The 27639-nt window shown below is 49.1% G+C and overlaps 1 protein-coding gene across 2 annotated transcripts in view; it reads right to left on the reverse strand.

The window, feature by feature from the left end:
- ADCY9 (adenylate cyclase 9) overlaps positions 1-15952 on the reverse strand; it is a 101732-nt gene extending 85780 nt beyond the window's left edge. For both annotated transcript variants that reach the window (XM_054180478.1, XM_054180477.1), the window contains exon 1: positions 13784-15952. In XM_054180478.1, coding sequence (XP_054036453.1) covers positions 13784-15482 — 1699 coding nt within the window. In that variant the 5' untranslated portion in view covers positions 15483-15952. The remainder of the gene's footprint in view (positions 1-13783) is intronic.
- Between the last annotated feature and the right edge of the window lie 11687 nt (positions 15953-27639).

The following is a 27639-nucleotide window of genomic DNA, read 5'->3' on the forward strand; positions in this document are numbered from 1 at the left end:
GGAACAGGTTGCCCAGAGAGGTTGTGGGGGCTCCAAGCCTGGAAGTGTTCAAAGTCAGGCTGGATGAGGCCTTGAGCAACCCGGTCTAGCAAGAGGTGTCCATGCCCCACGCAGGGGTATTGGAACTAGGTGATCCTGACAGTCCCTTCCAACCCAAACCATTCAGTGAGTCCATGATAAACACACATAAGTGTACATGTAAAAAGCCAGTAACTCACAACAGCTTTATGCAATTAAGATTTTTGGCCTTATTGGTGGAAAACTCTCGTCAAATACCGAATGAAAGCATCTGAAACAGGTAAGAAAATGTGACTTGAGTGAGGAAGTGTAGCAGAGCTTTTATTTACCTCTGTATCCACAGCAAACTCCAGCAGCAGGAACGTTTCATAACCAAAGATGTACATGTTGTTTTAACATCCTCAGCAGAAAAATCCAGGTACTGATTGTTAGGGATTCCAGGGCCCGGGGCGAGGCGTGGGGCGTGTGTGCTTCCCTTCAGTGCTTTATTGGGATTGTGAAACAACTCAGAATGGATTTTCTCATCCTCACGTGGTACTTTTCGGAAGGCTTTCGGCTTGCACTTGGTGCCACAACGGCAAGCAGCAAGCCAAACATGAAATACTGCCTGTCACCAGTAACTGTGGTAGGACGAGGGGCAATGGATATAAACTACAGCACAGAAGGTTCCACCTCAACCTGAGGAGGAACTTCTTCACTGTGAGGGTCACAGAGCACTGGAACAGGCTCCCCAGAGAGCGTGTGGAGTCTCCTCTGGATGCATTCCTGTGAGACCTGTGCTAGATTCTATGGTCCTCTGGTAGGGGAGTTGGACTAAATGATCTCCAGAGGTCCCTTTCAATCTCTACCATCCTGTGAACTTACATGCACATAAGAGATGCAATCTTCTCCCTAACCTCTACCTTCCATAACTGTATCAAGTGCACCCTCGGCAAGCTTGCCAACAACACCAAGCTGCATGGTGCTGGACTCACTTGAGGGAAGGGATCCACACAAAAGGGTCTTCACAGGCTTGAGAAGTGGGCCACTGACAATTTGCCCATTATTATGAGTTTCAACAAGTCAAAGCACAAGGTCCTGCATCTGAGTCAGGCCAATCCCAGACACAAATCCCAGCAGAGTGCAGACTGGGGTGAGAGTAATCCTGAAGAAAGAGACTTGGGTGCATTGATTAATGAGAAGCTCACTGTGAGCCAGCAGTGCCCAGAAGGCAACCATGTCCTGGGCTGCATCAAGAGCAGTCCAGAGAGGCCAAGAGAGGGAATTCTACCCTTTTTCTCTGCTCTTGTGGGACCCCACTTCAGATACTGTGTCCTATCCCCATCATAAGAAGGGCACAGATGTTGGATCAAGTCCAGAGAAGGCCCACAAGGATGATCCAAGGGATGGAACCTCTCTGCTATGAGAACAGGCTGAGGGAGCTGGGGTTGTTCAGCTTAGAGAAGACTCCAGAGGGACCTTAGAGATGTCTTCCAGTACCTGAAGGGATCCTACAAGAAGGGTGGAGTGGGACTTTTCCCAAGAGTGTCTAGTAATAGGACAAGGGGAAATGGTTTTAAGCTGAGGGAGAGCAGGGTTAGACTGGATCTTAAGAAGTTCTTCAGTACAAGGGTGGTGACGCTCTGGAACAGGCTGCCCAGGGAGGTTAGAGATGTCTCCTCCCTAGGGGTGTTCAAGGCCAGGCCGGATGAGGCCTTGAGCAACCAAGTCTAGTTAAGAGGCTCATGGCAGGGAGGTTGGAGCAGATGATGTCCAGGTTCCTTCCAACCTGAGCCATTCTATTATTCAATGAGCTCAGTATTAAGATCAGTCCCAAAGGGAGTAAGAACAAAACAGGTTAAAGCCTTTTCCTTTGCTACAGATTATCATCAAATAAGAACCAAGTTTTAAAACCTGTGAATAGCTGGGAAAGGTTACAAAAGCCTTGCACCAAAGCCTGGTTATCTGCTGGTGTCATTTCAGTGTGGGTGTGTACAACACAGCAAAGCCTTCATCTTTCTTCTGGAAGCCTGTAGCTATTTCTCCTCTTGGTGCAGTCCCCACACAGACCTGCTGGAAACACTGACAGCTCTCACTAAGCATCGTGCTGTCTAAACAAAGGAAATTAGGAGCCAAGGCTGTACCTGGTCTCTTCACAAATAATGCTCTTACAGAACCATTTCCTCACCACATCCTGTCTTTAACACCGGGCCTGTCAGGCCCGGAGCGTTTGCAAAAGATTTATCTCTTGTATTTTCATCCAAGTTGGTCAGAGGTTAAAGACACTGAGTACCTCACAGGACAGACCTCACGTGTCCAATAAACAGGAGTGAAAGGACACGAGAACTTGATTCCAAGAAGTGCTGGGAACAGCTACGTAAACGCTTCCCAGGGAGTCTGTTTGACACCAGCACACCGAACGTAATCCCCTGCAAAGAAACACCAACTAACCTCTGCTGGCTGTATTGAGAACATACATCTAAGTCAAACACCAAAGCTGCACGTTTCAGAATAACAAGACTCCATTTCTGACTCAAATACCCTAAGGAAAAATAAGGAGAAACTTCTTTGGTGTGAGGGTGCTGGAGCCCGGCAGCAGGCTGCCCAGAGAGGCTGTGGAGTCTCCTCCTCTGGAGACATTGCAAACCCACCTGGCCATTGTGATCCTGGGCAAGCTGCTGTGAGTGCCCTGCATTAGCAGGGGAGTTGTACTGGATGATCTCCAGAGGTCCCTCCCAGCTCTCACCATGCTGGTATTCCGGGATCCTGGTTTTTCTAATGGATGTGAAGAACTAAATATCCAGTACCAGGAGCAGAAGATTTCCTGTAGGTTGAATCAATATTTGGCACCACATCTGAATTACAGGCTTTTTTTTCCCCCCTTGCTTATTGTGCAGATAAGGAAATTCAACCAACACACCACTATTTTGCCTCTTAAAACTATGACCAGCTGTTAATATCCTTGTTATTGATTATTAGTTAGCTCTGCTTTCCACTCTCTCCTCCCTCTCTTTTCAGGAGGAAAAAAGGAATTTGTCTTTTAGAGCCTATCAATTAACAAGACCACAAAGGAAACAAAATCTTCATAGATTCAGTTCTGGAGCATCTGGAAGATTGTGTCTAGCTCTGAGCCCCTCAGTTCAAGAAGGACCTCAGGGAACTGCTTGGAATAGTCCAGTGCAGAGCCACAAAGATGCTGAAGGGAGTGGAACACCTCCCTTCTGGGGAAAGGCTGAGGGAGCTGGAGCTCTTCAGCTGAAAAAAAATAAATTAATAAAGAAGCAGGAAAAAAAGAGGCAGAAGGAAAGCAAATTGCTCTTTGATTAGTAGATATCCAAGATGTTCCTTGTCTCACAAAAGACATTTTCCTCTGTGTATTTCTGCATAATGACAGGCTGGAGAGGTGGGCACAAGCCAACCTCATGAGGTTCAGCAAGACCAAGTGCAGGGTCCTGCATCTGGGTCGAGGCAATCCCAGGCACAAATCCAGGCTGGGCAGTGACTGGCTGGAAAGCAGCCCTGAGGAGAGGGACTCGGGGGTGCTGGTGGACAAGAAGCTCAACGTGAGCTCCCAATGTGCACTTGCAGCCCGGAAAGCCAATCCGATCCTGGGCTGCATCAAGAGAAGTGTGGCCAGCAGGGCAAGGGAGGTGATTCTCCCCCTCTACTCAGCCTTGCTGAGACCCCACCTGGAGTACTGCATCCAGTTCTGGAGCCCCTACAAGAGGGATATGGAGGTGCTGGAAGGTGTCCAGAGAAGGGCCACGAGGATGATCAGAGTGCTGGAGCACCTCTCCTGTGAGGACAGACTGAAAGAGTTGGGGCTGTTCAGCCTGGAGAAGAGAAGGCTCCAAGGTGACCTAATTGTGGCCTTCCAGTATCTGAAGGGGGCTACAAGAAGGCTGGGGAGGGACTTCTCAGGATCTCAGGCAGTGATAGGACTAGGGGGAATGGAATGAAGGTGGAGGTGGGGAGATTCAGACTGGATGTAAAGAGGAAGTTCTTCCCCATGAGAGTGGTGAAGCCCTGGAATGTGTTGTCCAGGGAGGTGGTTGAGGCCCCATCCCTGGAGGTGTTTAAGACCAGGCTGGATGAGGCTCTGGCCAGCCTGATCTAGTGTGAGGTGTCCCTGCCCATGGCAGGGGGGTTGGAACTAGATGATCCTTGTGTCCCTTCCAACCCTGATTCTATGATTCTACAAGCTGACCAACAGGCAGAAGCAAAGGTGCCTGAGTGGGTGGCCTTCATCCCAGCAGTTCCTCTGTACTGTTCCAGTTTGGGAGATTTTAGAAGTAGTGCTGCTTTATGACAGTAATGTGAGTTCTAAATTTATCCAGTCAAGTTAAAGACAACAGCTTTAGAAGCACAACAAGAGGAACAGCAAATGCTGCGAGTGAAACAAAGACCTACAATATTAACATTGCTGTTTAGATGGTTTGCTCAGAATTGCTGCATTCTGGGTTTGTCTCTCCTACAGTAACTTCAAGCTTTCAGGCAATTGCTCTACTCACATCTGCTCAGGTGAGACCTCACCTGCAGTGCTGCGTCCAGCTATGGTACACCTAACAAAGGAGAGACATGGACCTGCTGGAGCAGGTCCAGAGGAGGGTCACAAAGACGATCAAAGGGCTGGAGAACCTCTCCCATGAAGACAGGCTGAATGAATTTGGGCTGTGCAGCCTGGTGAAGAGAAGGCTCCAGGGAGACTTTAGAGATGCAGTTCAATATCTGAAGGTGACCTACAGGCAGGCTGGAGAGGGACTGTTCAGAAAGGCCTGTGATGTCAGTACAAGGGGTAAAGGCTTGAAACTGAAGCAGGGCAGATTCAGGTTGGACACAAGGAGGAATTTCCTCACCGTAAGAGCAGTGAGACACTGGAACAGGTTGCTGAGGGATGTGGATGAGGCCCCATCCCTGAAGACATTCAAGATCAGACTTGATGTGGCCCTGGGCAGCCTCATCTAGTTGCAGGTGTCCAACCCCCCTGCAGGGAACAGGGACAAGACAACCTTTGAGGGTCCCTCCCAGCCCAGTGCAGTCTATGAATCTGTGAACTGTAAGGGGCATTTTGGGTGCAAGGGCTGCTAGCTGAAGGAATAGATCTAGAAAGTTTTGTTCCTTCACAAAGTGAACCATGAAAAATCTCTCTCCTTAAAGCCAGATATCTATCTGGGGGGAGAAAAAACTAAAGAGAATATTAATTTGTTACAAACTCTTTGGCTTGGTAGGGAAATAGAGATTTCTGGTGGGGCCCAGTACTGACAAGCACCTGGCAAGATCAGCCTAGCCAGCCAAATCTATCGTGAGTCAGGACCAGTTGGATATTGGAATCATCTCCCAAGGAAGTGGCAGATTCCCCTCCATTAGACAGTTTTAAGAGTCACCTTGACAGTGTGCTGGGCCAGCTCATTTCAACTCCACTATCACCTAGAAAGCTTAGACCAGATGATCCTTGGGGTCCCTTCCAACTTGGCATTCTGTGATTCTGTGACAAGTGCCCCCAGTACGATGTTTGGGTGAAGAGAAAGCAGTAAGCCTATGGGACAGCCTCCAGCCAGTACTTCGCTTCCAGCTGCCACTTTATAATTTTCCCAAATCATAACTGGGAGAAAGCAGCTCCACTCTCAAACCCTGCATGGCTTTGCTTTCAATCGAGTCCCAACAGTTTCCTACCAACCAAGCTACGGCTCAGCCCTCCCAATAATGCAGGCTTACATAAGACAGCCTGTTGAAATGTGTTAATGAGGCTATATTGACTAGCTGGCTTCTCTGCAACAGCAACTCCCACTGCAAGTCACCAATTTAAAGGCTAGGATCATTTTTTTTTCCTCCCCTTTCTTTCTTTTCAAAGGACAGAAATGAGATTGAAAATCAGCTAAAAATAGCAGAGAATTTTCAAGTGTCAGCTGTGACGGAAAGAGGAATGGCTGTCTCTGCTTACAGAGCCAGGATGGATGGAGCAAGCCTGTGATTCAGGAGCTGAGAGCGAGTACACACAAATGGAGATGGCAGAAACTCATTCTTGTGTACTCACTTCACTAATATTCCAGGACCATCTACAGCAACTGAAAATCCATCGAGATCCTGCTTTGCTTTCAAGTGGTGAATGTAAATTCTTATCTACCTTGCTTGCCAGAAGAGGGAAAAAAAAGTGAAGTACATCTTGTGAAATAACTGCAAAGAGAGTTTTAAACAACCTTTTCAAATCATGCACCCTCTTCATGACAGAAGATGAATCTGAATTATGTCTTTGACTTTGTTTTGTCTCTTCCATCAATCTGCTTCCCCCAAAAGCCACTGTGTCAAGGCTTTCATTTATAGAAGTTCTCTTGTATTTAGATAATCACTCACCTACCTCTGAAGACTTACTGATAGGAACAGGAAGCAGGGAGCTCAGATTTCTTATTTTTAAGAGGCCTGTTTACAGCACTGTTCCCAAACTTTGGGTAGTCAAAAAAAAACCAAACAAGAAGCATGAGGGAAAGCCCCTGCAGATGGTGATCACCAAATGCAGCAGACTCCCTCCAGTAGTATGGCCCTCCAGGCCTGGAGTGATAGGACAAGGGGCAGTGGCTTTAGAGAAGAGGAGATTTAGATTGGATGCTAGGAACAAGTTCTGCACTAGTTGCCCAGGGAGGTAGTTGAGGCCACATTCTACCACAGGACCACAGATTTCAGCTCAGCTTTCACACAGCCTAGAACAAAGCTGGACTTTTGCAGGATATGAAATGTCTAAAGGTCTATTGAAACTGTTACTTCACCATGTGGTGCTTACACAGGGCTTAAACATGCAGAACTGCAACAGGCTACAACCAGACCATCAGTGTTGCAGGATCTAATCTGTTAATCACTGTCAGGACACAGCCCATGCTGTTAAACAAAGTACACAGAATCATAGAATGGTCTGGATTGGAAGGAACCTCCAAAGCTCATCCAATCTAACCCTCCTGCAGTCAGCAGGGGCATCCACTAGAGCTGGCTGCTGAGAGCCTTGTCGAGCCTGACCTTGAATATCTCCAAGTATGAGGCCTCAACTACCTCACCTGAGCAACCTGTTGCAGTGTTCCAGCAGCCCCATGGTGCAGAACTTGTTCTTCACATCCAATCTAAATCTGCTCTTCTCTCACTTCAGACTATTGTCTCTCCTTCTGTCACTGAAGGCCTTTGCAAACAGTCCCTCCACAGCCTTCTTGTAGCCCCTCTTCAGGTACTGGAAGGCTGCTATTAGGTCTCCCCAGAGCCTTCTCTTCTCCAGGCTGAGTAATCCCAAGCTCCCTCAGCCTGTCCTCATAGCCAAAGTGTTCCAAGCCCCTGATCATTTTTGTGGTCCTCCTCTGGACTCCATCAGGACTATGTCCTTCCTGTGCTGAGGGCTCCCAACCTGGACATGGTTAGAATCACTCTACCTCATACAAAGTGGAGACTGATACCAAGTATGCTCATACATTATTTTCCACAGTGTGCAGTCAAATTAGCCCTTAAATTTGTGATCAAAACTTGAAGGCTCTAAAGCCAACATCCAACTTTCCCTTAAATAACGAAAGAGCTGAAGTGTGAATATTTGTTAACTGACTTGGTTTCGACTTGGTCTCACACAAACAAAACCAACAGCAACTCAAAAGATCTCCTTCAAAAAGGGGAGAAATTGTGGCCTTGCTGTAGAGGTCACAAATCCTGCCTGGCAGCAAAGATGGTTGGTGCTAAGGCACAAACACACAGGATTCCCTTCAGAAGAAGTGGTATCATTGCCACACATGAAGGATTTGGAAAGCTCAATAACCACAGAATCCTAGAACTGTCTTGGTTGGAAAAGACCTTCAATATCAGCTGGAAAAGACCTTCAAGATCAGCTCCTTCTTAATCTAACTCCACTAAGCCTGGTGTTAAACCATGCCCTTCAGCACCACACCTCTGCCTCTTTGAAACACCTCCAGGGATAGGGATTCAGCCACCTCCCTGGGCAGCCTGTTGCAGCCTTTGCAAACACAATCAGTGAAACAGAATCACTCTCATACCCTCCAAAGTTCTGTCTTCTTGACAGGTACCAGGCTGAACAACTTCATTCACTATTTACCTCCTTCTCTTTTTGCTGTTCCATGGTAAAATTACAGATCATGTCAAAATGTTGAATCAGTGTAGAATTTACTCCTGCCTGGCACTACGCCTTCATGCAAATCACCTCTCATTAGAATTCTTTATCTGCCACTGAATACTTTCCATTTTTTAAACAGAGGAGCGAAGTCAACCCAGGGATGGTTTTTATTTTCGGTCTCCTACTTACAAAACAAGATCCTGGACCACTCAATAGCAACAGTTAATAGCTTGGATTATGCAAAATTGATAAGGTGACTGTTCATCACATGGTCTCAGTCAGCACTCAGCATTTTGTTCTGTGGGAAATCCATACACATGCTTACTTTGCAAAACCTGGCATTTGCTCTGCAGCAGTTGTTGCCTGACCATAAGGCCAGCATCAGAAGACATGAAATCCAGAATTACAGCGTCTGCCACAAATGAGTTCAGTAAATATCAAAAGCCAGAATCTTAAGGATTGACAGCTATTGAACAGGATGAAACTAGATGCTGGATGGCAAGACTTGCACAGCAGCTGGTGAGACACAAGACAAGCACCTCAACCTCCTGCAGTCAGCCCAAAAAGCACTCCCTGGTCAGGGACTACAGCTGAATCTGTGCAGAGCTCTGCAGAGCTGTCCTGCTGGCACAAGCACAATCCTTCTAGATTTACTCTACACTCAGCATGCTGGGCTCAAAAAGCAGAGGAAAACTTTCATCTTATCTTTCATCTACCCATGAACTTCCAGAAGCACAGGACAGCTTCAGGTCTGTGTGCAGGGCTGGTACAGGACAGAAAGATGAAGCAGGCAGGGGAAAACTTCACTGCTGTCAGGGTGTAAGTGTGGTCTCCCTCCCAGCGTGGGGAGAAGAGACACAGAGGGGAGGAAGGGAAGAACAATTCAGCTACTTCTCTCTTTATAACCTCATCCAAGACTTGTGTCTTTGAGGAGCACCTGCACCGTGTTCCCTGTAACCCAAGCCTGAAGCAGCAGCAGAGTATCGAGTCACCAGGCAAAGCTGTACCCCACGGGCTGCCAAGGGAAAAAGCAGCCCTCGGGTCACAGGTTGGCACCACGTGAAGCACTGAGCTATTTATGGAGAAATAATAGCCTTAAATTACACAGAAAGCTTTCAATAGCGACCCAAACAGCGACTTTTATAACTCGTTTGGTTGTGTTCAAAAGTAAAACAGGCAGTAAAAAACACGAAGAACAGCAGAGGAGCTGCAGATCTTTGACAGGGTTTATCAGGAAGGGCCAGCAGCTGCCACAGGTGAACTGCTGAATTTCCATGCAGCAAGCACTGCGAGAGCTACAAGAGGAGGCTGAGGGAGGGACCTCATTGCTCTCTAAGGCTCCCTGGGGGGAGGTCATAATGAGGTGAGGGTCGATCTCTTCTCATGTCAGGTGGCAGAACAGGAGGAGGTGGCCTGAAATTGTGCCAGGAGAGGTTTGCATTGCATATTGGGAAGAATTCCTTCCCTGAAAGAGGGGTCAGGCATTGGAGCAGGCTGCCCAGAAATGTGGTGGAGTCACCATCTCTGGAGATGTTCCAGAAACATGGGGACACGGTTTAATAGCCATGTTGGTCTTCAGTTGATGGTTGGATTCAGTGATCCTGGGGGTCTCTTCCAAGTGAGACAATTCTCTGACTCCCTCTGACACTATTGACAGCTCAGGTTGGTTTGGTTAGCCAGGTGACAGCACAAGCAAAACCCACTTAATGTTACCATGATGTAGCAAGCGACAAAATGGGAGAGCAAAGCCTGTCTGTATCTTCCATGGCTTCTAACAGAAATCCAGCAATAAAGCCTTTCCTTGAGGCAAACCAAACAAGGAGGTGTCTGGCTGCAGAAAGCTGAGAAATTGTTTTGAGGGGAACATCAACAAGGACAACTCTTATGAGAGCATCAGCACAACTGCCCCCAATGAACTCATGGTTCCACTGTGACATGCTCCATAAACACAGAAGAAACATTCTTGCCCCAACACGCTTAATGTATTTTGACCCTGGTACTTCTGGAAGAGTTGTTGGCTGGCAAATAGTAAAACTGTGACCTCCTGAGTAGCAAGAAAGAGAAATACAAACAACCAAGAAGAACAGAGCAAAACAAAAATATTTCCACAAGCAGAGCTTTTTATATCCTGAGAAGAGAGCTCTGACTCCAGAGTCCAGAAGGGACACATTAACCTGTATTATTTGACTCTCAGTATCACAGAGTCCTCAACACATTGATTTGCTAAGAAGCTCAGCATGAAAACAGGAAAAAAAAAATTAAAATAACTGTCTCTAATCCTATGGCAAAATTATTATGGAAGATAGAATTGAACTGATGTCTAGGGTTTATCTGTGGACCTCCAACAATCACCACAAAAGTACTCCCCTCAGACCCAAGGGGACAAGGTGCTGTGAAAGCAGATGGCCTAAGCAATCCTAAAAGAAATGGCAGCCAAAACCAAGCCAGAACATCATAGAGTCTTCAGTCTCAGTGTCTTGGATGGTTTTAGACACTATCTACTTAATTCAGAAGTCAGGAACAGGAGGGAACATACCACAGCCCCACTTCTTGCAATATGGAGCTAAGGAAGCAAACGAGTTCATCCTAAGTGAAGCCCAGGTAAAGAGAAACTTATGTTTTGCCTCATAGCTTGCAAAAACTAATGAGAGCAGCACCAGGACAACTCAGGGTACACCTACATCAGCATTCAGATGGAACGAGGAGCACAGGTTTGAAGTGGTTTGCCCAGTTCACTCCCACATGCCCCGCTTTGGTGCACACTGTAGAGCTGTACCCAGATTCCGCTCAGGTGAACCAACAAACAACTCACTGCAGGAGCATGCTTGATGTGCTCAGCCACAGAGGTACTTCTGTTCAAAAAGCCAGTCCAGATCCAGCCTCAGGCAGCACTCTTGAAGCATATATAACGTGGACACCGAGTCCCCAGCACCTCTTGTTTTGCTCTGTAAAGTTCACTTGATGGTGTTGAGCTGCCTTAGAAAGATAGCTACGACTGCTGCAGCAGCTCAGAGAAGAGATAGCAAACTAGACACCCAGCATTAAGAATAGGATATCATTAAGATATCAAAGGTTGAAAGGAAGCTGAGAAGTGAAGCACCAGGAGGGAAACAAAGCTGCTGCCTGTTATCTCCACAGCACTTACATACTTGAAGAGAGTACTACATGTGACACAATTAAACAAGCACAACAAACTTCCTCTTCTCTATCAACGGATTCTCAGGGAAAACAGGCAAGCAAAGCCTCCTCACAGCATCTCCACTTGCAAAACCAAGCAGGGGCTTGGCAGAGGATGAAATCTCAGTTTACTCTATTAAATCTTTGAGCAGCTCCTTAACAAAACCCTCCCCTGCAGCAGGTTCTCAATGCCAGCCTGTGGAACTGCTGTTAGATTGCTTTTATCGCTGCCTTCTGAGTTAGTTCTGGGGTTTTTTCCTGGTGTCATTTACCTGTCAGCTAAGGAATTTCACTGCAGAACAAAGCTCTGAGGGAACAGGAGAAAATGAGCCGCTCATCACCCACCATGTGCCCCTGAAGGTCTGGGAGGGAGAGGAACTTACTACATGTGCCACAGACCCCAGGGTAAAGGTGATCACAGCAGAGGCCTGCCTGGTTTAAAAGTACACCCGGAGTCTGATTTCTGTAACTATGCAAGACATTGATAAGGAACGGAAGCTAATTACAGCTCCACAACACAGAAGGGAAAAGGATGAAAATCAACCCAACCCATGCTCCTCCTTAAATTAATTCTTACCACATGCTCCAGCTGCTTTCCTAGCTAGGTTTCATGGTAAGAAGAGACTGTGAAAATGTCAGTCAGTCCAGAGAGCATACTTCACCTCATCTAGACTGTGTTTCAGTTTGCTCATCTGCAGTGCCCTGTCTAAAGCAGGACCTAAGAAAGGCATTCTAAGCTGCAAAATCCAAACCACTGTACTGAGGAGAGATGGCAGGCTAAGCTCTCCTGCAACAAATGTAATCACAGACAGAAGTCAGAGGAAGACCATGAAAAGCCACTGCTAGCAGGGGGTGTCTCCTAGAAAAGAGGAATAAACAGAAGGATTTCAAAGCACTACAAGCAGTCTCTCACCTCATTTGGGGATTAATGGTTTGGAGAACAGTTGTAACTACAAAAATACCTAATTTCATTTGTTGCTACACCAGAGCTGTGAAGGTGGATGTGAGAGGGAAATATCACCAGGCTGTTTCTCTATAACCTGTTCCAATTATTTTCACCAGCACAGCAAGATTCAGCTCAGAGCAACGGAGAATTTAAGGCTGACCCTTTTTTTTTTTCCTGAAAGCACACTTCCACTATAAATACATCAGTGCCAACAGCTCTCAAAGAAATTAACTGGATCTGTATTTTTAGAAGCTAAACAGAAAGCCAAAGCCCAGGGACACACATCTGCTTCAGCTCTACAGCTTCCAGACACCAGTGTCACTGTCGATACTTTCCCTCCCTGTGAGCCTCTCGTGTCAGCCCCGCTGCCGAATGCAGGAGGCCAGAAGCTCACCAAAAATAAGCGTGTCACATCAGAATAAGCACCTGCCACAGGCCAGCGGCCTGCAGCGACTGCTTCCACCACTGCTCCGCAACACGCTCCCCCGTCCTCACTCACTGACCTTTCCACAGCCATCCCAGCCTCCTGCTGCATCTGCTGCAACAAATATCTCCTTCCTCCGTCACCACGCCATCCTACGACTCCTTCCTTTCCTCCCGTGCTTAATTTATGAAGAGGGGTGCATTTCTGGGCAGAATGAATGAGCTCACACAGTACAAAAAGGTTTGCAACACACTCCACTCCCATTTTGATCATCTCCTCCCCGCTCTGGGCCACAAACACTGCAGGCAGCTGTACCTCCACCAGACAAAGGCACAGCACTAGAGACACAGCTTTGACTAAAGGGGCAATTAAACCCTCAGCATGTACAATCCCCCTGCACGCGCTCCTGCACGCTGCCAGCAAGCAGTCAAAGGCTGCACTGCAAAATGAATACTCTAGAAAAACAAAACCCAGACCCTTCACCAAGCCGGAAGGGGAACCGAGGGATCCTTTGTGTTCTTTTGCAGAAGGCAAATTCGCAGTTTCATCCCCAAATCCTTAGGGCTGCATCTGCCAGCTGACTGAGCCACCTGAGTAACTTTTTCCAGCCTAACTTCGAGCTGTAACAACTTGCTCTACCCAACTGCCAAATCTCCAGCGCTCACTCCTTTCTGTGAATCCAGCTGTCATTTCTCCCAAATGCCTTCGCAGTCCCAACTCTCCCAATGCCAAAAAAAAAAGAAGAGTTTTTCACAGACAGACATAATTTTGCAAAACACATATGCTCCCTGTATGGCACATGAAGTCAATTAACAAGTTTACTCACTGAATTAAAGGATGACACACAACAGTAGAACAAAACACCTCTTGCAGGCAGTGAACACATTTAACCTTCTCCTCCCTACAACAATCTTCTCACAAGGGATGTGGAGCTCTGAGGACGTTTTGAGTACCCCCCAGAAGATCTTTCAACGCTTATCTCCGAGACATCTTTTACTCCCTAGTTCCCATGGCGCTTCTGATTACCAGTTAGACGTAAAGCGTGTTCCATCCGCAAGCCAGCAAGCACAAAACACGCACTAAACACAGTAAAAAAAACCAAACCAAACCAAAACAAAAAGGCTGAGCATGAAATAAAACCACCTACCTTTCAACTGGTCGGCCACCACGCTCTGCCCAACTCGCTCGATCACCTTCCCATCCTCCATTTCATAGCGATCATCCAAATACTTCGCGGTAGCTTCCGAAATGTGGACTTTGCCAGCCACCCCAAGCTGCTCCATCAGATTGGCTAAATTGACATCATTAGACCACACATCAAACTTGAACCTCCTCATTCCCAAAATGCCACAGAGGACCGTCCCGGTGTGAACACCCACTCTCATGTTCACCATTTCCTTCTTCTCTTGGCAGAACTGCTCGATGGCTTTAATCATGCCCAAGCCCATCTCAATGCAGCAGTAAGCGTGGTCTGCCCGGGGCTCTGGGCAGCCGGCTACGCAGTAGTAGCAGTCTCCCAAGGTGCTGATCTTCTCGCATTTGGTGTCCTCACACAAGCGGTCGAAACGGCCGAAGAGGTCGTTCAGGAGTCCCACCAGCGCGTGGGCAGATTTGTTGGCGCTCATTTTCGTGAAGCCAACGATATCTGCGAACAAAATGCTCACTTGCTCGATCTGCTGCATTTTAAAGGGACGGAATATTATGGGGGTTTTCTGTATGGAGGGCTTCTTCTTCCTGTTTTTGGGGCTCGAGGTGGAATGGCGCTTGACAGAGTTTTCACTTTCATCATCCCCCTGCTTCATTAAGTCGTCGGCTATTATTCTTGGCATAACAGAATGAATCATCCTCTCTTTCAGGGCTTTTTCCACTTCCAAGTCTTTTCCATGCATGATGGACTGCCCCACTTTCAGGAACGTGCTTCTTGATCTGACTTCGGACATGATAAATAAGTGGATACCTATGGCATGGATGCAGATGTGCAGGAAGGCTTTGCTCAACAGCTCCCAGTAGACTGCACCGGCTCCGAGAGGTGTAAAACAGTTCTCATCACGGAAGTGATAGCCAAAGGTCTCAAAGAGGACCGAGTACAACAGTCCCAGGAACAAGCTTAAATACAGGGGTAAGTGCATCACTGTGTAAAGCAACAAGAGCACTTCGATACACATAGAAAAACTGCCTACTTGGGAAAGACAAGTGTCTGTGGGATCTGCCGGGGGAGTCCGATTGGACATGTCACCACTTCCTGAGACAGGCTTCAGAGCCTGGAACTGCGGAGCGAGAGTCAAAGCGAAAACCAGGAGGGTGAGTATCAGCGAAGTCCATACATAATGGCGGGCGTAGGTCTTGGTGAAAGTGAACACAAAAAAAGCTACACATACCAAGAGGAAGCACAGGGCCGGCACCATGAACACAATCTGTTTCTCTCTCATGTGGATGCCGAAGTAGATGCCCCAGAGAAGGCAGGCCACGCCAATGTAGAAGAGGGCGTAGCGGAACCTGCGCTGGGTCTGAGGGAAGCACCTTTCCATGCAAGCCTCCTCTAGGTTGTTGGAGTCAAACTTGGGGTTCCACCACTTGGAAGAGGCCCTCTCGAAGAGCTGCGGCAGCTTCTTCGGCCGGCGGAGGCCAGGGCCGCTGCCGCCAGCCCCGCCGACCCGACGGGTGCCCCCCGACTCCCCCGAGCTGCAGCTGGAGGAGATGCTGTACTTGCAGTGCTTGGAAGAGGTGCAGCCCTGGTGCTGCTTGGGGTTGATTTTCACCGTCACGCTGTTGCTGTCCCCGCTGGAGTCGCAGCTCACCTCGGTGCTGTGGTGATGCAGCAGCTGCTGGTGCGGTGGGGAAGCCATGTTGTCAATTCCTCCCGAAAAGCCCGCTCAAGAGTTGGGTCTCTCGGGCTTGGGGAAAAGCCACCGGGGCTCCTCGGAGAGCCGCCTCTAGTCTCCTCCCGCCGCCGGACTGGGGAGGCGGCCGGGCAGCGCCGCGCCGCTCCGCCGCTCGCCGGGCTCGGCACACAGGGCGCTGGGGCGCGGGCAGCCCCGCATAGTCCCCTCCGGAGGCCGGCCGAGCAGGGCCGGGGCTGCCGCTGGCCCCGCTCCCGCAAGCCCTGCCGAAGCTCGGGGCGGGCGGCCGCTGGCTCAAGTCAGTGCCGCGAGGGGGACGCCGGGCCCCCGCCGGGAGGGGACCGCTCTTCCATGTCGGCTGCAGCCGGCCGCCGCTTCCTCCCCGCGCCCGCCGGGCAGCGCTCCCCTCACGGCCGCCGCCAAGGGGCCGGCTCCCGCCGCGCCGCCCCCTCTCTCCCTCCCGCCTAGGCGGGACGGCACCGGTCGCCCTTCTCCGCCGCTCCGCGGGGCCTTGGGCCCTCCGCCGCCCCGCGCTTTCCTGGCACCGCCGGCCAGAGAGCGAATGCCCCCGCGGCGCCCCTCAGCCCCAGGCACGGAGCCTGGCCGCCGCCTCCGCCTCCTCCTCCTCCACAGCTTGCGGCGGGGCTGGTCCCGTCACCCTTCCCGGCGGGGTGGTGCCGCGCAGCGGGGAGCTCCGTGCCCGGGCGGGGGCCGGCCCGCCCGCCCGCTTGCGCGCCGCCGTCCGAGGGGAGGGAGGGAACGGCGGGGGCGCGCTTAAGCCACCGCCACCATCTTCCTCACGGGGGGATGAGAGGGGAGGCTGCGGGAGCGCGTTCCCGTTAGCCAATGGGGCGCGGCGCCGCGGCGGGAACGCGCACACCCTCCCGGTCCGCTCCCTTCCCGCCCGCCTCTTCCCGGGCCGAGGGGCGGGAGCCGTTCGCCTCGCACACGCACAGGCTGTGCGCCCTCCGAGACGGGCTGTGCGGGGTCTTGTCCCTTCGTGAGGCCGCTTCTCGGGCGGGGAGGGCTGGGAGGGATGAGACGGCGTGGGGCGACCGGCGGCTGAAGGCGGGCGGGTGCCTCAGGCTGTCTCCCCCTTCTCCCCGCGGTCTGGTGTCCGCGCTGCGCTGCCGCCGCCCTACCCACAGGCGGTGGGTCCCTCCCAGCGATCAGCGTCCCGCCGCCGCTGGGGCCGTGTCCGTCCGGGCGCCCGCGGATCGCGGCCGCTGGCACGACGGGCATTTGCCATGCGCAAACAAGGACTCCAACGAACAGTTGGACCTCACCGCGTCCCCGCGGCGCGGTGGAACCCGCTGGCTTATTTTTGTCCTCTCTTCGTTCTTGGCTTGTTTATAAGTGACGCTATCTCGCTGCACCGCTCCCTCAGTTTCATTATCTCTTCCTCCCAGATGGGCCGTATCTTCCCTCCTTCGCCCGGCTTCCCTCTGCGCTGGCCTCAGCTTCTTCCCTTCCTCTTCCCAGCTCTCCATCCTTCATCCTCGCTCCCAGGTGATGGTCCCACCAGCTCCTCCTCAGCATCCCCAACCCCTGTTCCAATGCTCGCACGGTCTCTCCCTGCCCCGATCCAGGAGCTGCTGTGCTTCCTGCTTCCCTGAACCTCATATTCGGTTCCTTGAACCCCATTTTCCATTTTCTGGGTGAGCCTTTCCCATATGGGTGCCCACAAAGTGCTCCACTCCTGCAACCCTTCCTTCAGCACCGCTTCCCTACACAGTGACAGGTCGTTTCTCCTCTGAAAATTGCACTATTCAGTAAAATACACTATTGTTTTTTCTTTTTTTTTTCTTCTTAGAGTGATAAAAAGTACACAGCTACACAGTTCCTGGAACTGAAACCTGGGGGGGGGGTTGTTGTGTTGGTTTGGTTGGGTTTTTTTGTTGGGTTTTGGGTTTGGTTTTGTTTCCTTTGTAACTATATTATTTTTTTTGTGCAAATGTTGCATTGCAAAATGTGGATTTGAATATATTTATTATAAAATACAATATTCACACATTAAACAGTGAGTTCAGTTTTGGAATCCGCACTCCAAAAAGGACATTGAGGTGTCCAGAGAAGGGCAATAAAGGTGGTAAAGGGTCTGGAGAACAGATCTTGTGAGGAGCAGGTGAGAGAACTGGGCTTGTTCATCATGGAGAGGAGGAGGCTGTGGGAAGACCTTCTGGATCTCTGCAACTCCCTGAAAGGAGGCTGGAGCCAGGTGGGGGTTGGTCTTTTCTCCCAAGGAACAAGTGACAAGGCTGGAGGAAACAGCCACAAGTTGCACCAGGGGAAGTTTAGGTTGGACATGAGGAACAATTCCTTGAGAGGATTGTCAAGCTCTGGATCTGGCTACCCAGGGCAGTGGTGGAGTCCCCATCTTTAGAGAGGTTTCAAAGCTGTTTAGATGTGGTGCTGAGGGACATGTTTAGTGGTGACCTAGCAGTGGTGGTTTAATAGTTGGGCTTAATGATTTTCTAAAGCTCTCTTCCACCCAAAAGATTTCCATGATTGTATAGGAAATTTATGTTTCCCAATGTACACAAACCCTGAACAAATCTGTAATAAAGAATTCCCAACAACAAAGATAAGAGTTTGGGGTTTGCAGTGGCATACCCATCTCCTGAATTCCAACTAATGGCTTGGCTGATCAATATATGATAGCGCTGCTCACCGTGCCACTCTTACATAAACACTGTCAGGGAGATAGAAATCCTTTAGCTGGCAGAGCAGGAAGGCAGGACGGGCTCCTGGGTTTGGCTATTAATTAAGAACTTTACTAAGGCTTCTTTGCAGCCTTCTCATTGATCCATCTGAACGGAATCTACTTCATCTGGAGGATTTAATAAGCATAACGATTTCCAAGGATTCCAAGGTGCTGTAGAAATGTAGTGAGAAAAGGGGGGGGAAGGGTTTTATTTCAATGGCCAAGGATTTAAGGGGGGACTACCAGAATTTTTAAATTCCATTATGTAAACCTGTAAGATTTATCTTATGGCAGACACTGGATGATCTGAACTTCGAGGTACTCAATTTGAAGCATGCTCTTTTTTTTCACCTCTCTTCATAATAGTATTGATTTGTAGCTATGGCTTCTGACAACCTTCCTCAACCACCAGCCTTGGTCAGCTGCAGTTCCCTTCAAAAAGGGTGTAGAAACCACAAAGAGCTAAAATATGGGAGGGAAATAAGAACTAATTTAAGCCCTAAGTAACTCAGGATGCTGTTGTAAAGAACTCCAGGATATGTTTTCCTCCAGATGAAGATGAGAGTTCTCCTCCTGCTATCAACAAAGTCATGGTTTCATTCAGTACCTTTGGTGCATGAGTGGTAAATAAGTAAAACATTGTTTGCCTGGAGTGCAGGAAAAGTTGAGACCCTTCAAACTGATATTTGTTACTGAAACTTCTTGGGTAGGCTGGAATCCTGTTTTCAAGCATATCTAAGATGAAGATGTGGGATCCCACCTTCATTTGACGTTGAACTGTGAACTGTCTGTGTGCATACAGCAGCCAGCGAGCGTGCGGAAGGAGGTTATTCAGGTGCATGTGAACCTGTTGAAGCAAGTCCAGAGGAGGCCACAGAGATGATCCAAGGGTGGAACCCTTTGGCTGTGTGGCCAGGCTGAGAGAGTTGGGGTTGTTCAGCCTGGAGAAGAGGAGGCTCCAGGGAGAACTTCTGGTGGCCTTTCGGGACTTGAAGGAGCCAAGCAGAAAGCTGGAGACAGACTTTTGAACAGGGCCTGTTGTGACAGGACGAGGGGTGATGAGTTTGAACTAAAGTGGGAGGTTCAGACTGGAGAGAAGGAAGAAATTGTTTATGCTGAGGGCAGTGAGACCCTGGCACTGTTTGCCCAGAGAGGTGGTAGATACCCCGTCCCTGGAACCATTGCAGGTCAGGTTGTCTGGGGCACTCAACAACCTGCTGTAGTTGCAGATGTCCCGGTTGACTGCAGGGAGCTTGGACTAGATGGTCATTACTGCTCCCTTCCAACCCAAATCAGTCTGTGATTCTATGATTTTCCCTACATACACACAGCAGAGACTGACTCCAGGCCTGGAGGTACATGTGTGCAGAGGACAGAGGACAAGCAGAAGCCAAACTGAGACAGAGATGCAAGAAGTGTGTCTTGTTGCCCACATGTGAGACACAAGAGAAGTGAGTCTTGTTCCCCACGTGTGAGACACAAGAGAAGTGTTCCCCTATGCCAAATAAAGCAGGACTTTGTACTTAGGATAAACACAATCACATCAAAGACACTGGCTATGTCACAAGCTTTAACTGAGCCACATGATTCCAAATTTTGTCTGGCTACTAGTCAGAGACTGCTTTTGATCTCCACTAATGAAGTAGTCTCCTCTTTCCCAGCTTTTGTGTACTGTTTTGAAGGCCAGTGAAATGGGACTGAGGGAGACATCTGACTCATCAAAACCCTGCTTGGCTTCAGGTCCTGATTTTGAGGCTCTTCACAATCCTTGCTCCCCCGAGGAAGCTCCCGCTAGGTTTGGCACTCACGGACTCCCACCCTACTCCTCCTGTTGATCTTTGGGTGAAACACTCACCCAAGAGGCACCAGCCTTGCCATTCCCCAGTGTCCTCTGTCATCCAATTCTGTGGAACACCTGCTGAGAATGCCCTGGGGAGAGCAGCGACCACTGGTTAGCCCTGCACTGGCTGGGAAGGACCTCCTGCTGCCTCCCAAGGCTCTGAACTATTTGAGTGTTGTGTCCTGGACACTGTCCCTTCACTTGGCTTTTGTCATGAAGATTTTTCTGTGCTGATTTCAAGAAGCAGATTAAATACTCATGAGCAGCAATCAAGAAGTGCCAGTGATGTTTGGATTTATTTCACACGTGGGCAACAAGTGCTTTGAGGTTGTATCCATTATTTCCTCCTCAATGTTCTGATCTGGTTTTATCCAGGGGGAGTTTAACTCCATGGAATTGAACCCCACAGAATGCTGTACATCAACATGGCCCTCTAAGGCAGCATCTGCATGGGTAACAGCACCAGCATGGGTAATGGTTGTAACATCCTATAAGGGAGATGCTTCCTCTTGGTCACTTTCTCAGCCATCAGTTAGAACATCTTAGTGGAGCAGGGAGCCACTACACAGCATTGATTTTGACTCCTGGGTTCATTTTAGTGCCTGGTAGTTATGAGTTGTGCTGTTTTCCTGCAAAAGACTCTGTCTGGCATCTTGAGACTCCTAGGATCTAGACATGCTGGAGAAGTGGGACTGTCTAAAACTCATGAGGATCAACAAGGCCAAAGGGCAGATCCTGCACATGGGTCAGTGCAACCCCTCAATCAGGGAGGGATGAAGGGCTGGAGAGAGCTCAGTGGAGAAGGACTTGGGGGTGAAAAGCTGGACATGAGCCAGCACCATGCACTGCCAGCCCAGCCCCAGCTGAGTCCTGGGCTGATCCCCAGCAGCATAGGCAGCAGGAGCAGGGAGGGGAGGGGATTCTGCCCCTCTGCTGTGCTCTGCTGAGCTGCCACCTGCAGTGCTGGGGCCAGCTCTGGAGTCCTCAGCACAGTACTGACAGGGACCTGCAATGATGCAAGGGTGGAAGCCCTCTGCTCTGAGGCCAGGCTGAGAGAGTTGGGGATGATCAACCTGGAGAAGAGGAAGCTCCAGGGACACCTTCTGGCAGCCTTTCAGGACTTAAAGGGGCCAAGCAGAAAGCTAGGGACAGATTTTTTGAGCAGGGTCTGTTGTGACAGGACAAGGGGTGAGGGTTTGAAACTAAAAGAGGGAGATTCAGACTGGAGAGAAGGAAGAGATTTTTTAGTTTAGGGTGGTGAGACCCTGGCCCTGTTTACCCAGAAAGGTGATAGATGCCCCATCCCTGGCACCCTTGCAGGTCAGGTTGTTTGTAGCCATGAGCAGCCTGCTGTAGTTGCAGGAGTCCCTGCTGACTGCAGCAGGGTTGGACTAAATGACCTTGAAAGGTCCCTTCCAACCTAAACCCTTCTATGATTCTGTGATTCCAAAGCCTCTGTGACTGCCTTCCTTCCTCAGCGCCTGCGTTAGAGACAACATTTTACGGAGCAAGAGCTGTGCCTTTGCACGTTTAACTTCATGCCACCAAGCACCCATCTTCACGCTACAGAACTGAATTGAGCTCCCCTCTCAGAGGCAAAGCTTTGTCAGCTCGAAGGAGCAGCTTTTGTTTGACGCTCATAATATTGTACTGCGTGGCTGCTCTGATGGAGCTGCGTGAAAGCGAGCTGGGGGGGTCTGGAATGTGACAACCCACATGATGCTTTTTTAGACTTCACAAACCGCCTTCACGAGGCAGAAGAATATGACACAGGAGCTGCTGGCTGGGACAACAGCAGATATTAATGCTGGTGGAGCTGGTGGAGCTGGGGAGGAGGAATGCTCTTCAGGAGTTTGTGGCTTTTACTGCATGCTGTCAAAGGGAAACTTAGAGCCTGAAGGCCTGGTGCCATGGAAGCCAGGGGTGGGGGCTGTTGGTCCTGTCTGGCTATGGAGACAGCATAAATATTTGAGGAGAATAAGTTAAAATTTGTTTTGTCCATCCACAGACAGAAAGGCTCAAGCAAAGCAGCCCAGGTGCTCCATGTCCTTTTTTCTTAGCTTAAGAAATAGCAGGGTCTCACTTTCTGACAAACTTCAGAGACTGAGGATGGGGCCAGGCTCTTCCCAGTGGTGCCCAGTGACAGGACAAGAGGCAAAGGGCACAAAGTGGAATCCAGGAGATTCCACCTGAGCATGAGGGTGCTGGAACCCTGGAGCAGGCTGCCCAGAGAGGTTGTGGAGTCTCCTTCTCTGGAGAGATTCTAAAGCTGCCTGAACATTGTGATCCTGCACAAGCTGCTGTGTTTGACTTTGCTTTAGCAGGGGGGTTGGACTGGGTGATCTCCACAGGTCCATTCCACCCCCACCATGCTGGGATTCTGTGTGATTCTGTGGCTCCATCCTTGCTAATGTGTCCAACATTCATTATGGACTTTGTGTTGAGTCCTAGTAACCTGTGGGTGAAAGAACTCATGTCATGGTTTAAACAAACAAACACCAACAACCTTTCTTTAACAGACTAAGAGGTGAACATTAGAAAGTATTTTGGAGGATTGCTACTCCTCCATGTTTTTTTAATTAAGAAACTATGATGCTTGTTTGACTTTTTCATAAGGGTTACCTTTGACATTGTCTCCATGTGAAGCCATGGAAGCTAAGTGGATCATTCTTCTCACTTCCTCAGGTTAGCCAGGTTGCTTCTAACTATGTTCTATATTTTCATCTTTCTGAAATTACAGCCCAAGTCATTCATGTTACTGACACAAGAATGAGGCACAAACTATATGAGCAAGCAGTAGAAGATCTTTCTCCATAAGTTGGACCTCAAGAAGGAGGATAAAACCTGGCCCAGCTGAGTGGGAATTGTTGTTTCCCTTAGGACCAGGATTTTACTTGCAAGCTTTATGGTTGTCCCTTCTGAGTGACCTTTTACGCCAAAGGCCATGCAGGCTACACCACTTCTTTGGCAAAATGTCTGCCACCAGGAGGTGGCTTCACTCAAACTTCTGTAAGATGAAGACAAAATTTATTGCTCATTCCATTCATAACCAGAAGCTTTCCTGGCTTGCCAAGCTGCTGAATCAGCTTGGGTACCTCACCCTTGAGTCAGCAAAGCCCGAAATAGAAACCTGCTCCATTTCCGAAGAGAGGAAGCACCACTGCTGGCTGCAGATACAGCCACATCAAACAGGCTTCTAGAACTAGGGATGCTCAGTGGAGGGACTTCCATGGCACTCTGCTTCTTGGGGGGAAAAAACAAGGCCAAAACAAAGAAAAAAAGAGGCTTTTTCATACGTGAAACAGGAGAGTTAAGTTTGCTAGGAATGAGGCTGTCTGGACCTGGCAGCACCAAGGAATAAACAGCAGGGGAAGTACTGTACAAGGGACAGACATTGATGTCACCTACACTCACCCAGCACCAAGCTCCAGCTCCATCTACTTGCAGCTGCTCAGGACATTCAAATCTGGGAGACAACAGCCACAACCTGGCTAAAGCAAAGTCTTCAGTCATTAAGAAATGATGGCCAGAAGACAGGGCAAGAAGTTCTGTAACACAACTGGATATCAGCTCCAGTGGTGCTCATCCATGGTCCCCAAAGGAGAACTGAGTCACTCTCACTGCTCTGCTGAAACTCCACTTTAGAGCACAGCACAAAATAGCAAAAAACCAGTGACCAGCTGTTGTAGTCACGGTTCCACAGTGGGAAGTGACACTGGAAAGTCCTCAGCAGGGCTTCCATGAGTAGGTGGAAGGCAGTGAAAGGCATGTAAAAATAATCCCCATGTGACAGAAATTAGGGAGGACTTTCTGTGGCTTCAAGTCAGGCCAAGAAGTAGAGAATTAATCATCTTGTTAATTCCCCTGTCCTCCCCTTCTCAAGCTGCTTAGCTTCTTATCTTGTAGATGTAGCATCAGTGATTGTGTCCAGTTTGGGTTCCCCCCAACAGAAGGACATGAAGCTGTTGGAGTGGGTCCAGAGGAGAACCATGAAGATGATCAGGGGGCTGGAGCACCTCCCCTATGGGCACAGACTCCTGGTTTTCTGATGAGCAGTCCCAGGTCCCTCAGCTGCTCCTCATCAGCCCTGTTCTCCAGACCTTCCACCAGCTTTTTTGCCCTTCTCTGGACCTGCTCTGGCCTCTCAATGTCCTTCTTGGAGTGAGTGGCCCAAAACTGAACCCAGAACTCAAGGTATGGCCTAACTAGTGCTGAGTACAGGCAGACAATATCTCTCCTGCTTCTACTGTCACACTATTGCTGATCCAGGCCAGGATGCTGGTGGCCTCCTAGGCCACCTGGGCACTCAGTCTAACTCTTCAGAATGAAACTAGCCAAAACTATCCATAGAACCTTGCAGGCAGGTAGCTCTTGGTACAGGATTTCCCTGCAGGACCATGGATGAATTTATAGAGCCTATTTAAAACTGTTTCAATGCACAATGCTACCATTTTCTGAGGTGCACTTGGAAGACACAACACACTTTTATGTTCAGTGTTGCAGATTATTCAACCAAAAAGTGGTGGGGATGAGAATAGATTGGATATTAAGAGGAGTGGTAAAGCATTGGGACAGACTGCAGCCCAGGGAAGTGGTGGAATCACCATCCCTGGAGGTGTTCAAAAACTTCGCAGACCTGGCACTTCAGGACAGGGTTTAGTAGTCATAGTGGTATTAGGTTGATGGTTGGACTTGATGATCTTAGAGGTCTTTTCCAACCTTAATGGTTCTATGAAAGAATCCACCAGCACCATTACAGGGTTATGCAATCACCTTGTGCACATGCCACAGGTTTGAAATGAAAACCTGCTGCAAATCCCCAGCAAGCTACAGCTCTGGGATTAGAAAGGATTATACAGCGTAGAACTTGGTGGAGCACTGGGGATCCCTGCACCAAGTCCTTTTAAATTTAGGTTTCTGGAGGGAAGAAAGTCACTGTGGCATTTCTGTGATTTGATCCCTTAGCTAGGTTGGTCTGCAAGGTGACCCTGAGTGCTGCTGAGCTGGCAGTGGGTCTGGGGAGAGCCATCTCTGCCTGAGCCCAGCACTTGCTTGGAGAGGAGCAGAGCGTTCCCAGCTGCATCCCGGAATAGCTCCGCTCTCTCTTCCCCTGGCTCAGGCTGTCACACTGTATTTTAACTACAAATCTGTTATTCTGCCTGCTGGCTGCCAGAATCGCTTTTAAAAACAACTCAGCTCAGTGATAGTGGATTTTGGGTGGTTTTCTTCTCAGCATTCTCTTCAGCTGTAGCTGAGATTTCACCTGCGTGGCTGCAGCTCCAGTGCTGTCCAGGAATACAGACAACCTCCACTCCTCCAACCACAGCAATGACGTGTCAAGTCTGAAGTGCAAGGCACCAAGAAACTTCTGACATCGGGGTTTATGTTTTATTGAGGATGGTTTCTACACCCTTGTGTTCTCTGTGCACAGAAGGAATGCACATCTCCTCTCTACAGACACAGGAACCAAGCACTGTTCCAGTTTATTGCTGTGCTGGTGGGATGAAGCCTTTAATGAAACACAAAGAAATTATCCAGGGCAGTTTGACCCCTGCTGTGTTAGTGTGGTGACAGTGTCCCTGCCCATGACAGTGGGGTTGGTGTAGATGACCTCTGAGGTCCCTTCCAGCCTAAACTCATCTGTGATTCTGTGATGACTGAAATTGAGGTGTTTCTAGTCAAGTTGGATGGGGCTCTCAGAAACCTGATCTAGCTGAAGATGTACAGGGCACTGGGTCTGAAGCTCAGTGATATCTTTAACATTAGTGCTAATTAACAACTGAATTCATTCTACACCACTGGCTGCTGCACTTCACACTTTGTGACCTAAAGGCTTTGTTTTATACTGCACAAAGACAAGACTCCAGTAAAATGAGTCTTCAGAAGCCCCAGCAATCTTCAGAATGGAGTACAATGGTGTCCTGTGATGGGACAAGGGGCAGTGGATACAAACAAGGGGTTGAATTCAATGAGCTCTGGAAGTCCCTTCCAAGCCCTACCATGCTATGACTCAATGATTCTACTTAGAAATAATGAAAAGATGGCAGAAATTTAACATTCATCACTCTCAGAGCATATCTATGGATGCTTGGGCTGCTCAGGAAGGTGTCTGAGTCACCAACTCTGGATGTGTTGGGTGTGGTGCTTGGGGATACGGTTCAGGGGTGAGCCTTGTAGAGTAGGGTTCTCAGTTGGACTTTTCCAACCTGAATGCTTCTGTGATTCTGTGTGATTCTTGCTGAGTATGTGGGACATCTGCAGGGCTGTCCATGGCACATGACTGTGAGAAGAGCAGGGACCTCCTTCCAAACACTCATGTTTGAAGGTAGGTGTGGATGCATGTTCCTGCCATGCACCCAGCCCTGTTTCCAGGGAACAGGATGGGAAGAAAATGTTGCTGAAAACCCTGATGCATAAGGCTTCAGCAGAGATGGTTATCTTGTCTCCTCATCGTCTTTACCTGTGTTGCTGCCTGGACAACCATGGTGTATTATGGAAATAAAATGTGAAGTCACTCAGGCTGGGGTTCTGCTGTTTGTTAAATACCTTTTGATGGAGGTAGCAGGAACCATGTATGTCTGCAGGGAAGGAGAAATATCAGACCTGGGGTACAAACAACACAGCAGACACTTGTTAAAAAGGGGAGCTGGGAGGCAAAACAGAGTGGTGTATAAGATGGGATGAAAGATCATGGAGGGAGAAGTGATACAGTCCTGCAAATAGATGCAGTCAGGATTTGGGAACCACAGAATCATAGATAGAATGGCTTAAATTGGAAGGAACCTTAGAGCTCATCTAATCCAGCCTCCCCTCCATGGGCAGGGACAATTCTCAAATAGACCTTATTTTTAATAGGTCTCCTTTGTAGGATGCTAAAAATCACAGAATCACAGACTGGTTTGCATTGGAAGGGTCCTTGAAGACCATATAGTTTCAAACCCCTGTCATGGGCAGGGGCACCTCCCACTAGACCAGGCTCTCAGGCCTCATCCAACCTGGCCTTGAACATCTCCAGGCAGGTGGCATCCACAACCTCCCTGGGCAGCTTATTCCAGAGGAATGAGGCCCTAATCTTCTTATAAACCAGGAATCTCCTTCAGTTGGGTAATGGGAGCATCAGCAGGCACACCTGATGGGCAAAAAGCAAATAACCCTCATGCTTCATGGCACACACTGAGTTCTTAATGACAGTCAGGAAAAGCCACTGCCCATCTCAGGCCTTTCAGCAATTCCCCACCAAAGGCTCCCTCCAGGCTGCAGCTTATGCAGCCCATAAGGCAAACTATATCCTAAGTTGCATCAAGAGGAGTTTGGCCAGCAGGTCATGAGAGGTGATTCTGACCCTTTACTCTGCTCTGGTGAGACCCCACCTCAAATAGTGCATCCAGTTATGATGTCCCCAGCATAAGAAGGACACAGAGCTGTTGGAGCATGTCCAGAGGAGGACCACAAATATGGTCCAAGGGCTGGAGCAGCTCTGCTATGAGGATGGGCTGAGAGAGCTGGGGTTATTCAGCTCAGAGAAGACAAAATGCTGGGGGGACATTAGAGCTTCCTGCAAAACCTGAAGGGAGCCTACAGGAAACCTGGAGATGGACTTTTCATAAGGGTGTCCAGAG

Source organism: Dryobates pubescens, chromosome 4, assembly GCF_014839835.1.
Source record: "Dryobates pubescens isolate bDryPub1 chromosome 4, bDryPub1.pri, whole genome shotgun sequence".
NCBI classification, from domain to species: domain Eukaryota; kingdom Metazoa; phylum Chordata; class Aves; order Piciformes; family Picidae; genus Dryobates; species Dryobates pubescens.